This window comes from Berghia stephanieae, chromosome 3 (assembly GCF_034508935.2).
Source record: "Berghia stephanieae isolate SIO BIC M18660-M18661 chromosome 3, UCSD_Bste_1.3, whole genome shotgun sequence".
Classification (NCBI taxonomy): Eukaryota; Metazoa; Mollusca; class Gastropoda; order Nudibranchia; family Aeolidiidae; genus Berghia; species Berghia stephanieae.
Window position 1 is genome coordinate 26,583,392 of NC_088362.1, and position 17,799 is coordinate 26,601,190.

General features: G+C 37.0%; 1 protein-coding gene across 25 annotated transcripts in view; it reads left to right on the top strand.

Annotated features, from left to right (window-relative positions):
• Window positions 1-17: 17 nt before the first annotated feature.
• The window catches only part of LOC144967440 (protein phosphatase 1 regulatory subunit 12B-like), a 91,164-nt gene continuing 73,382 nt past the window's right edge, over window positions 18-17,799 (top strand). For 15 of the 25 annotated variants that reach the window (XM_078904691.1, XM_078904694.1, XM_078904689.1 and 12 more), the window contains exon 1: window positions 19-322. In XM_078904691.1, the coding sequence (XP_078760817.1) occupies window positions 74-322 (249 nt within the window). In that variant the 5' untranslated portion in view covers window positions 19-73. Of the gene's footprint in view, window positions 323-17,799 lie in introns of all 25 variants that reach the window. The other 10 variants (XM_078904698.1, XM_078904709.1, XM_078904707.1 and 7 more) reach the window with 4 other exon arrangements.

The following is a 17,799-nucleotide window of genomic DNA, read 5'->3' on the forward strand; positions in this document are numbered from 1 at the left end:
AGACCATATTTCCGGAATTTCGCTAGATGGCGCCCTAGGTCAAGGAAAGAGCTAAAGTGATCGAAGCCTTCCAATGATGGCGGACGCAAAACAAGTCAGTGCCCCTATGCGAAGGCGCGATCAAAAGTTACGATGGGAAGAGTCAGATACAAATTTAGCTTCAGCTATTCCTAGAGTGGATAACAGGAGAGTTAAATTCCAGGATGGTTGTGTGTTTTTAGCCGCATGTTCTAGTGGAGATAGAGAGGAGGTGAAAAATCTACTCGAAAGAGGTGCAGACATCAACACAGCTAACGTTGATGGATTGACTGCCCTTCATCAGGTAAAGTTTGTTTATTTTTTCATTCTGTCTAAGCTGAGGTCATCTGACATAAACGACTTAACTAAGTCATCTGTGTGTTGTCATGTCTGCAATTTCGGTGAGAGTAGTTCCACAATTGGCCCGTTTTGTAACCAAATATCTCGGCCGGGAGTGTTGCCTGTTGACTTGTCTTGTGTCTGCTGTACTACTGTGTGTGTCTGTTTTGTTTATAAAGTAAGGCAAAAGGAACATAATTATGTGTATATCATCCAATTGCTACACCTCCCTGCCCCATACCTCTGCTCTGGTCTTACTCTTGTGTCTCTACTAACTATATATAGGTCTTCGTCTTTTATATGATATGATGCTACAGTAGCATAATGAGAATTTAAAAAGAAAAAACTTTTTCCTCTAGAAATTAGAGTTAGACTTAGACTAGGTCTATTAGAAGAAGTAGAAGTTACTGTTACTGTGTGATGCATTCTAATCTACTAGGACCCCAGTCTAGTTTCCTCCGAATGTTGCATACTTTTGCTTTTATTTTGGTTTTTTCTTTGTTTTTACAAGGAAAACTGCAATAGATTTGGTTCAGGTTCAGGATTTTATGGGTTTTGTCAGTTGGGTGATGTCATTATTATTATTATAATTGTATTTATTGTTTTATATATAGGATTAGTGATATAATGTCAAAGTCAATGTAAGCCATCACAATTTTAATGCAGTTAATTAAGCAAGCTACCATATATATTAATTTTTAAAATTTCTGGTGTGATCGTGTAAAGCATTTTGTAGTGACATCCGTCATAGCAGTTATAGTTATAACGTGACATTGATTATGATTAATCTTAAATTTAAATGTTAGAGTTTGTCAAAGTGGATATCAATATCAATCTCCTGTGCTGTTTAGTATATGGATGTCCACTGCTATTTGCACTAGTAGTACTGCCACAGATAGTTGTTTCCTGATTGCAGTGGTATGGTCAGTATGGTACTGCAAATATGTATTGTTGATCTCAGGATTGTTGAGCATTGTTTTTTGTAGTAGTAGTAGTAGTACTGCATTTTAGAGCATTATATTTCTAAAGTGTTGTTTTATTTGCAGTTGTACTTGTACTGCGGTGAATGTCAAGAGTTATTAGCAGTAAATTAAATCCATTCAATTAAGTGATCCTAATGGCCTCAATTTGATTTACAAAGGAAAATGATGTGGACATTTTGGGTTATCCCTTGGTCAACAAAATAAGATCAATGAGACACTAAAAAGGCAAATAAGAGATGAGTAGATGGCGCTGATAAGGAGAAAAACCAAAACAATGCTGTTACTTGTAAACCTTAGCAGGTTAATACTTGTTCATTGCATTTTTCAATTTTTTATTTTTTAATGTAAACTGACCATGATGTCGTTGCACAATTCATTTGTTCCAATCTTTCAGAGCCAAAAATACTCTCCCATCTCTTTTGAAATTGCTTTGGTTCTCATGATCCCTATCCCATTACTCTTTCTGTTTTTGGATAATCTTTACATATAATTGGTACAATCTCAGAGCTGCCAACCTACTGCAAAAAATGCGGAATTGTACGCATTTTCAGTGATTGTACGCTTGTACACATTTCCCCCAAGTTTGTACCCATTTTTAGTGTGCAGAGTCACTTCAGTTTTCTTTAGTTGTTATTCATATTATTACTAGCCTATTGAGAAACCTTGGTGACCAAGTGGATATTCATATATTTTTTGACCAATTATGATCTTCATGCTGGGAGGCAGAATCCTGAAAGGATTGGATTGTAGTCTTGGGAACATCATTGTTGCTGCAATTGAGCTTGTGTGGTGTGACTTTATGTAATTATACCTTCCTCTTACTTTCACAATGGTTAGTTTCCATCGATTTCAGAATTGTACCCATTTTTATGAAATCTCTCCCATTTTGAGGTCCCATTGTACACATTCTCATCAGATGGGGTTGGCAGCTCTGCAATCTACTCTGGATAATCGCAACACCTTGGGATCAGCGAAAATGTTCCGATTAACAGAAATGAAGTTTCCTGTCCACTATTGCAACATTTTTCACATAAATGGTAAACTCAAACCAGTTGTTGTAAATATTGTTCTGAGCAATATGATTGAAACAAAAACCATATGACTGCCCTATATAGATTTTGTCAAGCAATAGCAGCTTTGATGCAAGACATCTTTCACGCTTTTGTTCTCAACATTTGTAAGAGTAAGAGTCAAAGAGGTTGGCCGTGTTGAGAGACGAAGGTCTCACCAAATTTGTTGGTCACGATGCACAGTTGTCAATCCCAAAGCAAAGGATATCACTCAGTCTCTCTTTGCAATTGTCATTGTCTGCGTGTTGTCAAGACTATGCCCAGCCTTTTATTTAATGGCCACAGATGACATCACAAACCCATACTGCAAAGCCCCACCCTCTTTTGTCTCTAATAGTATGGTGTCACACTACTGTAGCATTAAATCATGCTCACTCTTGATTATTCAACCTATCACGATTTCATCCATGATGAAATTTAATCATGATATTTTTTTTTGGATTGATGTCTTGGATTTTCCACTTTTGGGGACGAAAATTTGTTGCTTTGTGACTTTTATATAGAATTAATTCTGTTTCTTGGGAAATGTTGCGATCATCCGGAGTGGACTGTAGTTGCAACATGGAATAGTGGGCAATGGAGAGAGAAAAGAAAGCTTTTATGAATGAATTTTAACAGACTGCGCGTGAAAATAATAAAACAGGGACTTGGTGATGATCTAAAGAGGGAGTCCAAAAAAAGAGGTGGGTAAGTTGTCTTGGTTGTCAGAGAAAAATAAGTAATGAAACAAGGTTTCAGGTTCAGATTCTTACAATTATATCACCACTGCTAAAACCACTACCACCACAACATTATGATCCCAATCACTAAAACTACCACATCATCATCATGAGCTGCCACAATGTGTGTATATGGATTATTTGTAAGCATCAGTTATGGCCCCTGTAAGCACGTGGTGTTATTGCCTCTTTTCATTCAGTGACATTTGCCTTTGCTAGGAATTGGTGATATTATATTATAGTGGCTTAGTTCATATCTTGGGCAACGACTTAGAGATGCCTACCATTGCGAAAATTGTAAATTTTAACTTATTAAATTATGCATAATCCTCTAAAGGGCGAAGTATTGTTTTTCCCCAGTGTTCGTTTCTTTGAAGTTGAAGATATCTATAAACATTGTTTTTTACTCTTTTATTTATTGCTAGACACTTCTAATTCTACCACTGGCTCTTTCATATTTTGTTATCGAGTGCATGTCATGTTTGAGTTGGATTCTGTGGTAATCCATATAAGAGTACAAGTATTTGTTAAGTATTTACCAATCTCTTTTAGGGTTTTCAGCTTTTCATTGCATTTCTGTTTTAGCTTTTTATAATTTTGTTGTGTGATGTAGTGTTTGGGTTCTTCTTCTTCTTCTTCTTCTTCTTCTTCTTCTTCTTCTTCTTCTTCTTCTTCTTCTTCTTCTTCTTCTTCTTCTTCTTCTTCTTCTTCTTCTTCTTCTTCTTCTTCTGTGGGACTCAGATAGAAAGAATAAGCTTGTTGAAAATGTATTAGTCCTGTTGCTAGTAAATTTCATAGTTTCAAATTCAGATTACTTTCATAAAGATGCATGCAGAGTTTTAACTTTGAATTGTTCCTACTTCGATGAAGCTGAATTTTTCAGACGTGAAATTTAACCACAGGTCCATAGTCGAAAGGCAGTTCAAGTTGGTGATCAAGTCAGAATCTGGGAACTTAATCTAGAGTGGATTGTCACTTTGAGCTGCCGTAATTAAGTTGTTTTCCTTCTTCAGAACTAATGAAGGCATTAATTCATTAAAAAGAAACAAACTGAATACTCCTATTCCTACTTGTATAAACAGTTTGAATGTGGAAAAGATGTTTTCCTTTGTCCATCAAAAAATTCAGAGCTACTCAATGGTAATGGATTATAAGGGTTGTGGATGAAAACATTTGGTGGTCACGTTTAGTACTTTAAGAGCTTAATAATACGTTCATTTCCTCATTAAAAAGTAGACATTCAAAATAGTAAAAAAAAAAAATTATTATTTTTTGATCGAGATTTTATATAGCGCAATATCTGCTAAATGTGCTCAAAGCGCTTTACAATGGGTTCCTGTCCAACAGCAACATTTAACATTTAGGACAAGACATGATGCCTGAAAGGCAATATTATCATTTTTTTTTTCGGACAGAGACAACGCTGTTAACGGCCAGGTACTCATTTTACACTTGGGTACAGTGAGAGGATGTGAGTAAAGAGCCCTATCTGGGAGGGAAACAGTCAAATGCATAGTTATTGTTTTGGGAGATGATATTTTTTCCCTTGTAAATCATCTTTTTGACTGTTATGTATTATTATGTTTGTTATTTTGAATGTATAATGTAAGCATTTGAGTGTATTCCTCTTTGTTGAATTTTGTGCTTGTGTCCGGATGAGACTTATAGGTGATCTCAAACTAAGTACATTGATCGTATGCTCTTGGAATCTGCATCTGATCCCTATTTGTTCCCCTGTTTCTTACCTTTTCTTGGATGCTTTAATTGTAATTCTAGAATTTTTTACTATCCCATTTTCTTCCTTTTTACTGGTGCTGCTATGGCTTAAATGTTTTGCAAGTGCCGTAAAACCCTTTAAGAACCAAAAAAAAAAAATACTCAGTCCACAGTTGAACCAATGTTGGCAGAGATATGAGAAAGCTCGATGTGATAGATTTCTTAAAACAATCATGTGACATTATCATCAGGAATCTTTTGAGAATGTCTGGAAAGCTTTAGTTTTGGATTTTCTTTGAAGTTGTTCACATCAAATTGAAACGACAAATCAATGAGTCTGAAGATATTCTTTAATAATTTAATCAATATCTAGCTTTAACGGGTGGGATTTTTAAAAGAAACTGAATGGCAGACAGATTATTCTTTTTATGTGAGGGCAAACAGAAATCCAAAATTGATAAATTTGTCTTAATTTAGAATTGGTCGTCACTTGGTTCTTCTGGGGTGTTCTATTTAATGTTATTTGTTATGCTGTGTTAGCATTTTAATTCTTATAGGACCTTTGGGTGACCATAATTAAGTACTGCTCTTTTTTAATTTTTTCGCAAACACCTGATTAATTATTTTGGAGTTGACATCTCTGGTTGTTGTCTCCTTACCATAGATACCCTTTTGTACATCATCTGGACCCATTTGGACAACTTGAATGAATCCTGTTCACAATAGATGTTTTCATAAATTGTCTGTCTCTAGATGTAGTGTAGTGCTGACTTTTGAAGAGAGTTCTTGTGGGCCAGGAAGAATGGTCACACAGGCCAGAGCCTGCTTTTCAGGAATGGGGTGTTCCTTCAACCCCGTTTTAGGCTCTTGACGGTTTATTCTGGTTTCTGGTGTATAAAATGGCGAGTAACAATTGCCTGCTTCCCTTTTAGGTAGGATGCTGGTCTAATATGAAGTACTATCCATCAGGTCATTATTGCAAGGTGTACAGAGGAGCCAGAAAAAGAAAGGGCAATAAAACTCAACTGGGTCTCTGGTTGCTGCTTGGGCGGCGAGTACTCACCAACTGTGTTTTGGGGCTTTTGTGCAGAAGCTAGGATTGGTGCTGGAACCAAATCGATAAAATAATAATAAGACTCAACTGTGTCTCCGATTGATGCTTGTTCCTGGGCTTGTAAGGCTGGTGGTACTCACCAACTGTGTTGTTGTGCCTTTGGTTCAGAAGCTAGGATTGATGCTGGAGCCAAATCGATAAAATAAAACATAGTCTGGCTTATTCAGTTTTTCAAGTGCCCATGCAATCAAAATAAAATGTAAGAAAAACACACAAAGCGTTTTATTTGGAAACCCATTTGGACATCATTACCTGTGGAGATGTCAGACTTGTTTACTTATCCACTTGGTTCTTGATCAGCACTGGCTGATTGAAGGCTTTCTTTAATTTTGATTTATGTATGCTATCTTTGCCTGGTAGCAGACTGTGTTGAGAGGTGATTTTATCAGGTGAAAATTTAATAACACCCAGCATTTGGGACTTGGGTTGCGCATATTTATTTATTTTTTTTAAATACAGGGTATGATGATTTCTTATCAAGCTGAAAATTATAATTTCATTTCATAGTTTCTTGTAATTTAAAGTTTTTCATTAACTTGTTAACATCTTGTTCATCCCGACACAGTATCAAATTGAGACTGTCGGTCGTATGAGTTGAATTGGTTTTATTCTTTTCATTTTGAGATGTCTTGTTATTTTTTATTTTTTTTTTGGGGGGGGGGGGGGGGGGGGGGGCGGGGTTGTAGTGTTTATTAATTTTGAACTTGTTTGGGTGTATCTCTAAGTAATCTGTGAACAATAGGTGAGAAATAACATTAGTCAAGGTGATGCTAAGCTGCTATAAGTTGTGGACTGAAGCAAAAATGAAGACAACAGTTTCAAATCAGAACAAAATACCAACCACAGAACGTTTCAGGGACAAAACCCTTCTTCAACCAGCAGCAAAATGCCAATAAAAACATTTATATATGTCAACACTTTGCACATATTCTACCAGATATTGGCATATTGTTAATAGACCTTTTTAGACTTGGGAGATATTTTTGAATCCCGTTGATTTTAAACAATGAATATTGTTTTGAGATTTAGTCATCATCAGATAGATAGAGGTCTGGAGTCAAAATGACATGCAGGTAGAAAGAACAAACAATTGGGGTGTTTTTGTTTTCTCTGGTTCACACATTTGGAATTCATCACCTTTTAGATCTGAGAAATGTTTTTTTTTTACAATTTTTATTGGTTCAATCAGTTATGTTGTCTTTGAGCCATTTCTCATCATGGTGATGCAGAAACTAAAACTTGTCTTTTTTGGGCTTATCAAGAAACGTGACCTTCGACGAACATTTTCTAGAAGGCATTGTGGAGGGTAAAAGAGGGAGAGGGAGACCAAGAAGAAGATGGTCACATACAAGACATCAGCGAATGGATGAATAAGCCAGTGACTGAATGTGGAAGGATGGCGCAGAACAGAAGAAGCTTGTTTCGGTTGGCAGTTGCGGACGCCACGTCCAGGGGGGATAATTCATGACGATATTGTCTTGATTGATTTTGTATATCTAAAGTAGACCTTTTTTATTCTTTAGACAGAGTTGTTAAATATATCCTCTTGTTGCCAATCTGTCTTATAAAGAAAATTAAACTTGGCTTGATTAATGCAGCTTCAAAGATGACTTTTAGTCCATATGAAATTTTATTTTTTTAAAATTACTTTCTTTCCTTCCATTTTTAATGGATTTATCAGACCTGCCAACCATTTCGAAAACATTCTTAGTAATACGAAATTTTGGTTCCAATTCAAGTACTTCATGAGCATCTGTAAGTCATAAAAACTTTTTTTAAAATGTAAGTTGATGTCAGACTTGAATGGTTTTTGGAGTGTTATTTAATCCTCGTGGGGGTAAATCGTTAATGTTTTAAAGTTAACTAGAGCGACTGCATTTATCTCCTGAAAATTACGATTAAAATTTTTTTTTCAAGTAGGCAGGTCTGGATTGATTCAAGATACAGTTGCCTTCTTTACAACGATCACAGTGAAAATGATCAGACCCAGGCTCGGGTTGAAAATATTGGTTGTTGCTTTTTAATTTAGACGTAGACGTCTATATCTTAACTTTGGTGACAAGTTTTTACGTTTGTCATTGTAGTCTTTTAGTTCGGGTCATTTTATATAGCAATTTCTTTGTCTCTTAGTTCCTCGCAGTGTATCTACAATTAAAACGATATGTATATTTTTTTTTCCGTCAAACTTAACTCACTCAACCCGACTATATCAGTAGTTTACCCGGGTTTCTTTTACCCCAGTCCTGTTTATTACATTTTTATGAGACAAATTATAGGCGTAGTATCAAAGCTAATGTTTTTAGCTTTCGCATGTTAATGATAATTGAGTAAAACTATCTATTTATACACATGCTCATTTTTAATACATTTTTTTTCTCCAATTTTGAAAAGTAGCCAAAATCTCCAGGATTAAGTGAGTTAAAGAGAAATACGACTGTGCATATTTAATTTAACAAGATGCAAAAGAAATCGGGCAGGCAGAATCATAGAAGTCAATGCGGCAACTGGTATTTAAAAGTGTTGTATACATCAACCCCCATTGTCAGCAGTATGTTACGTTGGTGTGATTTAAATTTTGGAGGATCATTCATTTGTCTTTTTTTTTTTTTTTCTAACTTGAGGGTTGCGATTTAGTTTTCAGATGGATTCGTAGTTTAGCCCTTGGTATCATTCTTTTGTTCGTAATTCGTAATCATCTTCTCTTCTTTTTCTTGGGGGGGGGGGGGGGGAGAATATAATGATGTGTGTGTACAAAATTCAATATTTCTCTCTCTCTCTCTCTCTCTCTCTCTCTCTCTCTCTCTCTCTCTCTCTCTCTGTCTCTCTCTCTCTCTCTCTTATATATATATATATATATATATATATATATATATATATATATCACGCACACACTCGCATTTACATTCACACATCTATCACACTCGCGATTGACGTGCTGCTCACCTTTACACGCTTAGCTTGTTCACCTGGGAAGATGGGGGGAAGGGGGTAATATAGATGAGGCGGGATATTTGTGGATACTTACGCAACGTATTGTTTATAAAATGGGTGGAATGAGGGGGCGGGGGGGGGGGGGGGTTACGTTGGTCTTTGATGTTTTGGTTCCTTTCGCTTTGTGTGGTGTTGTAGGTTGATTAATGTAGTGTTTAAAGACGCGGTGGCAGTGCCCCGCCGGTGCTGACACGGGTTGTTTTGGGGGCTTGTTTGATTACGACGATAAAAGGAAGCATGCCCCGAACATGGGGTCCTCCCATAGTGGACAGGGAGGTACTTGTGTTTCTATCCCCCTTTATCTGTTTTCCACTTGCTTTCTGTCTTTTTGCCTTGGAATGAGATTACTTGGTTTTGACCCGACCCTGGCCGGAGTACTTGGCTGGGAGGGAAACAGTCGAATGTATAGTTTTAGTTTTGGGAGATGGTATTTTTTTCTTTGTAAACCATCTCTCTGTTATTTGTTATTATTGTTGTTGTTGTTTTTTTAAAAAAAATCATATGATTTGTAAAAATTTGAGTGTAATCTTCTCAGTGGGATCTTGTGCTGGTGTCTGGGGGGAGACTTTTAGGTGATCTCAAACTAAGTACTTTGGTGGTGTGCTCTTGGAATCTACATCTGCTGTTTCCTATTTTAACCAATTCCCCTTTGTAATACATGTACTTTTTCTTGGGTGCTTAAATGTAATTCTAGAAACTTTTCGCTATCCCAATATCTTCCTTTTTTGCTGGCCCTGATATGACCTTAATATGTTGCAAGCGCCGTAAAACCTTTAAAAAACAAACAAAAACAATGCAGTATTTAAAGACGCGGTGGCAGTGCGTAGCCAACGTTAACCGCATACAGCCTGACACTAGAACCCGCTATGACTTATTGCTTGACGTCATTTCAAGGTTTGTGCAGCATCTAGTTAGTTGTCGTTAGAAGAGCACAAGGAAACAAATGATTCCATTGGTTGACATATTGAATACAACTCACGATTTGTTTTATTTTGCGGCCAAAGACTTGTATTTTGACGTAATTGTTTGGTCAATGTTTACGATGGCAACGGGCAGTGCCCCACCGGTACCGACACGGGTTGTTTGGGACTGTTTGATTACGACGATAAAAGGGAACATGCCCCGAACATGGGGAAGTAATTCATGGTAATGAATGGCCTTCAACAGTCGTGACGTTACTTCCTTCGTAATGACGCATAGCAACAGGTTCTAAACTATCGGAACAATGGCGGATGCCCTTATGAAATACTACTCCAACGAGCATAAAAGTGTGTCCAGAGGAGAAAAACGTTATGAATCTGATCATGTTTTGACTTTTTTACATTCTGATCACATGACACGTGAAAACGGTCTAGCCAGCATGGAGAATAAAAAGTACTGATTTTCTGTTTAAAACCAGGCTGCTCGTTGCTGGGCGACATGACATCAGACTATTGAATCCTATTGGGATGTACGTGTGGCTTGTATTGTAGTCTTGTGGTATGTCACTCGATTTCGGATTGCAAGGTCATGGGTTCGAGCGAAGTCCCAGGTTTGAGTGTTTTTGCCAAGATGAGAGTCATTTGAATCGATTGATATTTGAAGGACGAGTTTTCTGGCCAATTTTTTTAAAATATGAGTTTTTCCAGAATACGAAGGTTTAGTCAGGTTATTCATTCCCACCCGATACCGGTCGCGGACTGCTTGTATAGTGCCTTACCTAAGGACACAACGCCGGGCCAGAGTTTTGACACCGACGCCATGATAAGATTTGATTTTTGAATCTTCTCGGGAGTAGTTCTGCAACTTCCATTTCACCCTAAGCGCTATCACATTCTCGAAGAAAAAAGCACACACTAACAAGTAAACAACGCAATACGTTTTTTGTTTGTTTTGTTTGTTATTTTCTTCTTCTTCTTCTTCTTCTTCTTTCTCTTCTTCTTCTTTCTCTTCTTCTTCTTTTAATTTTGGCCAGAAACGGATTATTATTTATTATTATAGTCTCCTAAAAGGACCGATTCGTTTTACCTCTAAAATGGCACTTCGTACTTTGCTATTTTTACCAAGACAGCAGCAGTAAATGGGATGCGTCGGTGATACGTTAATACATCCTTTTTTTCTCTTTCTTTTAATAGGTTATATCCGTTCAACTTTTGATGAATTCGGCACCCCCTCTCCCCAGTCCTTCTCCTTTTTTGTGTCTTTCTTTCTGTCTTTGTTTTCTTTTTCTTCTTATTCCTCTTCTTCTTCTTTTTCTTCTTCTTCTTCTTCTTCTTCTTCTTCTTCTTCTTCTTCTTCTTCTTCTTCTTCTTCTTCTTCTTCTTCTTCTTCTTCTTCTTCTTCTTCTTCTTCTTCTTCTTCTTCTTCTTCTTCTTTTATTTGGTTTTGATTTGTGGTTTGCTGATTAATTCTTAGTACCCGTTTAAGTGTCTTCTTGGTTGAAACTTCTATTGTGTACCCTACCCCATCACCTATGCCTTTGTTTGTGTCGATTGTACATTGGGTGTTGACGGTGAACTAAATATTCTTGTACAAACTTTTAGGTGCGTATAAATATAATTTGTTTTCTTTGAAAAATCTTCACCAAATTAATGCTATCGTCATCGTCATCACATAATATCACTGGATGTCAGTATTATTATTGTCATCATCATCATCATTGTGAGAGGCGAGGTCCCTTGTGTTCGCTGTGTGTTATTGTGTGTTTTGTTACGTCATAATCTGGCCAAGCCAGTTCTGTCGCAAGAAGACAAAAATACTTCTTTTTTCTCTCTCTCTCTTCTCATAATTTAGCCAGAAAACTTAACTCCATTACTAGATTAGGCAGCGTGGAATAAGTTTTGTATTATAATGTTTTAAACCTGAGAGTTCCTTGAAGTCTCGGGTATAACGCTTTTTGACGAGTGTGTGTGTGTGTGTGTGTGGGTGGGGGGGGGGGGGGGGTCATTCGTATCTAGCGTTATTTATTGATAGAGAAGTTTTCTTACCAAAATGAGAAAATGGTAGTTTGCTAATTCACGTCTGCATTCAGGTCTACTGTATTGTTGTGGCGAGTCAAACAGTTAGTCGTGACCTACCCAATGAACCACGAGTAGACACATCGACATCTACCACTACTATGCCGTATTAGAACACCATTCAAAACCACGGTGACTCACAAGGCTAAACACACGGGTTTTTTTTTCATCCGGCTTTTAAATGTATACTTACTTTAATACAATATAGACACACACCGACAAAACTTTTTTTATAAATTTTTTATTTTATTATTATTATTATATTTTTTTTTTTTGCCGAAGTCGCACTGCAAATCGTTACTTCAAATTTTGATGGCCTCCAGCTTGTCAAACTCTCATATCGAAGAAATATCATTTTGACATATTTTGACACATTGGAGGTTATCTTGGTCGATCATTAGTGGTAGTAACAGTTTTCAGCCCAAAAAAGGGTTTTAAATTTTAAGAAAATGTTTTGTCAACAAGCGACACGACAGACAATGGTTGACTTCATACGCGGAATTTAATTTCACTCTTATCAACTTGGGGTTTTCCTAACTACAAACGTTAAAACGTTCACTCGATGTAGATGGGGATTGACGTCACTTAAGACGTGGATGGACCTTGATTGCTGCTTACTCATCCTTTGAGGTCGTTCGTGGGAGATTGGATGGTTTGGTGGTCACGTAATGAGCCTTTATGCCCCACTTTCTGTCACTTTCACGCCCTACGAGTTCGATTCTTCGCCCGCCGCGTTTTCTAACCTTGAGCGAGTCGCCTCGCGTTGGCTCACGTTGCGGCGCTGTTGCATTGCGGCTGACGCCAGGGTTATTTCTGTCCGCCCTTGGGAGATCCCTCGAAGCGAAAATTCTTCTTTAGGGTGAATAAAGGATTTGTTTGTATTTGCTCCTCCCTCACCCCTCCAGTAACTTTTCTTAGTTTAAAAAAAAATTGTTTTCTGCATGTTGTGTAGATGGAGTTGATCGTTTGGAATTCAGCCATGACATTGGCGTGGTGAAATATGTTACGTGTAGACTGTAGAGGTTATAGATTCGATTTCGCTTTGTTTTCATTACCGACATTCTTAATTTCTACAAACACCCACTCATAATATACATTCAAACCCAGCAGATCTCTCTCTCTCTCTCTCTCTCTCTCTCTCTCTCTCTCTCTCTCTCTCTCTCTCTCTCTCTCTCTCTCTCTCTCTCTATCTATCTATCAAGTTATCTCTCTCCCTATCTATCTATCTATCTATCTATCCTGCTCTTTCTCCCTCCGTGCCCCCCCCCCTCTCTCTCTCTCTCTCTCTCTCTCTCTCTCTGTGTGTTTCTAATGGGATGGGAATTCCGAGGAGATTGGCTTATTAATTAGTCGTTACCAGCCGACAACTATCCACCCTATCAGAGGCCTTATCAAGTCGGTCTCACTGTAGTTGTGTTCGTAGAATAGTAAGTAGTAGGTACAGTACATGCCCTGCATGCATGTTTCGTGTGACACAGACAATAATTGGGGTTTCCCCTCCCTCGCTTCTCTCTCTCTCTCTCTCTCTTTCTCTCTCTCTCTCTCTCTCTCTTTCTCTCTCTCTCTCTCTGACACGGGGATTATAGATTATGTGTACTTTTATTTGTCTGGATTGGCCATGACATAAACACGGATTCATCATCATCAGAATATAAATAATATGCATAGATTTTATCAGTTGAACGGCTTTGTTTTAATTAATGTGCAATGATGGGCTGATTGTTTGTCCGCGGACGCGATAGACAAAGCGACTAAATTCGCTACAGTGTGGACGCTGCCCGGTCAATTGGTTGACTACTGTCATTCAAATAACTAAATTATATCATCATCTTGTCGGGATCTATCTGTCATTGTCTCTTAAGCACTTAAGCAGCAATGATGTAACGAAACTACATCACGATATATATATATATATATATATATATATATATATATATATTTATATATATTATATATATATATATATATATATATATATATATATATATATATATATATATATATATATATATATATATATATATTAGAAGGGGGAGGAGTTGCTCTGCGGCTACGTGGTCTTGTGGTATGGCACTCGCTTTTGCATCGGAAGTTCCTGGGTTCGAGCCTCGGTCGCTCGGCGCATAATATAGTCCTTGGAAAAAGGCTCTTTACTCACATTCTCTCACCGTACTCAGGTGTAAATTCAGTACCTTGCCGTTAACAGCGTTGTCTCTGTCCGAAAAACAAATTTGTAATATCGCCTAACAGGCGTCATGTCCCGTCCTAGATGTTAAGTGTTGCTGTTGGCCAGGGACCCCTTGTAAAGCGCTTTGATCACGTTTAATGGATATTGCGCTGTATAACTATAAAAGCTCAATTTTTATTTTTTAAATTTTTACTTGAGTCATGTGATTTTTTTTTTTTTTTTTTTTTTTTTTGTCGAGGAATGCATACGTCTGCCTATCCTGACGAGTGGTTAACCCTTTTCTTATCACCTATAGATAGTATGCGCTTGGCTAAGAAGCTCACACCATTGTCATCCGGAAGTAAAAAAGGACCAACACACAAAACTATATGTAACCTTGAACGGTTATAGTCTAGTTAATACAGTTTAGTGAGAATTACTCATAAACGCGAATGGCAAAAAACAATAACAAAGGCTTGAGTGACGTCATCTTCATTCTATTTATAGGAAAATCGTCACATTCGTTACGATGCAACCGACAAGTTTCTCATTCTGAGCGGGTGGTTGGATGGGAGCATCACCCTTGAATCATATACCTATGATGTTCGCATGGGTGTACGATCCGATAGTGATGTCGTTTCTTCTTCTCTTTACTAGCCTATCCTGCTTCTTTGGTTTGTGATTGTATTTTTGACAGGGATATTTTTTTTTTCTGTAAATCTTCTGCCTGTTTGTTCTTGGTTATTTATAATTTAGCTTATGATATCTTTAGGTTATGATTTTGATTTACATTTGTACTATTTTTGTTAGATTGCTTGTTTTTTTGTTTCAGCGGTCTCTCATATAACCTCAATTGTGTTGGAAGAGACCTAAAGCAACAAACAAACAAAAAAATCTCATTCTGATTTCTCCTGACATCAGAAAATCTAAAGAAATGCTTTGATTTCAGCTATAAATACTAAATACTATATTGTAGACATCATTTTCCTGAATAACATTCTGTATAGAATGCACTTGTTACTTTTTGTTTTCTTAGGAAAATTCAATTTGTGTCGGGTGGGTATGAATTTTCGGGGGAATTCTAAAAATAGCTGGTAAGGAGAGAGTTAACCACATCATTGACATTGTCGATGTTCTGGCCTAATGAAGAACTTGTTGGATAGATCATCAAACCCTGGCATCGTATTACGTTTAAATTAGTAATGCTGCCTCGCTCTGTCTAGATGAGGTTTGTTGATAAATGGTGTCAAGGGCAACCCCCCCCTCTCTCTCTCTCTCTCTCTCTCTCTCTCTCTCTCTCTCTCTCTCTCTCTCTCTCTCTCTCTCTCTCATGTAAAGTAAATATTGCGAGATAATAGAGAAAAGGAGAGGGATGGAGAGAGAGAGAGAAGGGGGGTTAAGCTTTTAAACAGTGGCATCCTATTTATTGTTTACAAATTGTTCGGTTTAAAACCATCGGTCGTTGTTTTTTCTATATTGAACCGGATAAACATTTTACCCCCCAAACCTCATCTTCATTACTAACTTGGTGTCGTAGCGTAGGATGTATTTTTTAAATATTTAAGTCAATTGTTTGAAGGTTTTCCAATCCAATCCGGCGTAATATAGATAGTATGCGCTTGGCTAAGAAGCTCACAACATTGCCATCCGGAAGAATAACGGACCAGCACACAAAACTGTCACCATAAACGTTTATAGTCAGGTTAATACAGTTTAGTGAGAATTACATCAATGCGGATGGCAAAATACTAAGACTAGAGTGACGTCAACTTCGAACTATCTATACTGTTACAGCTTCAACACTGAAAGTAGACGCAACATTCGCGTGGTTTGGGGTGGTATTGAGTTATTACAATGACTATGTCATCCCTTGGCAGAGATGTTTTCTAATGACAAGTAAATTTCTCATAACTGAAACTGTCAAAGTTTCTTAAGTTGTCGCGAGGGCCATAATCTTATGGAACGTTTTAATTAAATCCTTGTTTTCGTTGTTGTTACTGTTACCGTTGTTGTCCTGGTTTTATTATTATTATTATTATTATTATTATTATTATTATTATTATTATTATTATTATTATTATTATTATTATTATTATTATTATTATTATTATTATTATTATTATTATTATTATTATTAGTTATGGCGCCAGTACTCACAGATAGTTCTCAGAGGTGCTTTACGATTTTTGTTTTGTTTTGTTTTTTATTTTTTATTTTTTATTTTTTTTTGGTATCACACATGTTCATTCATTCGAATACAAAATAACCACAGCAGTCGCGCACACATATCTCGGTCGAAGTTCACATAGAATCATGCTATACGCAGAAGGAAAAAGATTGTTTTTAAAAAAATGCCGTTTGGTCTGTTCTGTTCTGATTACCATTCGCACGAGTACATAATATGGCAATCTGATGTTATTATCATTGAAGTCGGAGTTCCCGTTATTTGGTTCTGTTTTTACTTGATGAGTGGAAGGATTCGATCATGGGTTGCTAGAAGTGGGATACACAATCATCCTCAACCCTCTCCTTACCAACTATAGGAAAATCGTCACATTCGCTACGACACAACCAACACTTTTCTTATTCAAATTTCTCTAGTACATCATAAACTTTAAAGAAAATGAACAGTGTGTTGTAGAGCATGTTTTGCTAAAGAAATTATGTATGGCAAGAACTTACTGCTAAAATCTATTTTTTAGATAGTTGGGTGTGAAGTTTTGGAGGAAGTCCTGAAAATGGCTGGTAAGGAGAGGGTTAAATCAGTTTTTCAAGTACAAAACAGAAACAGACAAATGATTTTTTTTTATAAGCTTCAATGAATCCCAGAATGGCTCGTCGTCGCCCTATCGTCTCTTTAAGAATGTCCCAAATTTGTGCTGTAGCAAATGACTAGTCCGCGGTGACAGAGAGTGTGTCACTGACTTGGCTCAGCTTAGCAGACCTGCCTAGTACTATGAAAAAGTCGTAGAAATACGAATTTTTGGCTCCGGCTACAGAATTGAATGTCTCTTTGACTCAATATATTTTGTCGACGAGGAAAGTTTAGCTCCTTAGAAACTATGTAGCCTACAGGAATTTGGAGCAGTTTTGGACCATGCTGAGGGCAAATTGTTTATTTATAAAGCTATTTAAAGTGAATTTTTCTTTTTTTCCTTGGAAACTACGATTTTTTGAAATTTCAGGTAGGCAGCTCTGGGTTAGAATCGCCATCTCACGGGTGAGCGAGTATTGCATCATGGTCAGGCAGTTACTGTGCCTTTGTCGTGACGTGACTTATTTACACGCTAAGTAGGTAATACATGTAGTATGTATGTATAGGCCATAGGATTTGGTTGATGGAATTTTGTTTGGGGTGCCGACGGTTGTGTAAGAGTAAGAGGCCCACTGTGCACAGTGTGGAGTAGACTTTGGAAGCGCCGTCGGTCTCTCTCCTCTCCTCTATCTATCTATCTATCTATCTATCTATCTATCTATCTATCTATCTATCTATCTTTCTTCTATCTTTCTCTCAATAAAGAACTGGTGGAGGAAAAAATCCACATTTAATTTTTAAGGTCGCCTTTCCAAATATTTCGATAACGGTCTATTCTGCGAATGCAGACGTGAATTTAAAAAAAAACAAAAACAAAAAAGAAATATCTAGTTCTCAACTCTTAATTTTAAATGAAACAATAAATAAACGA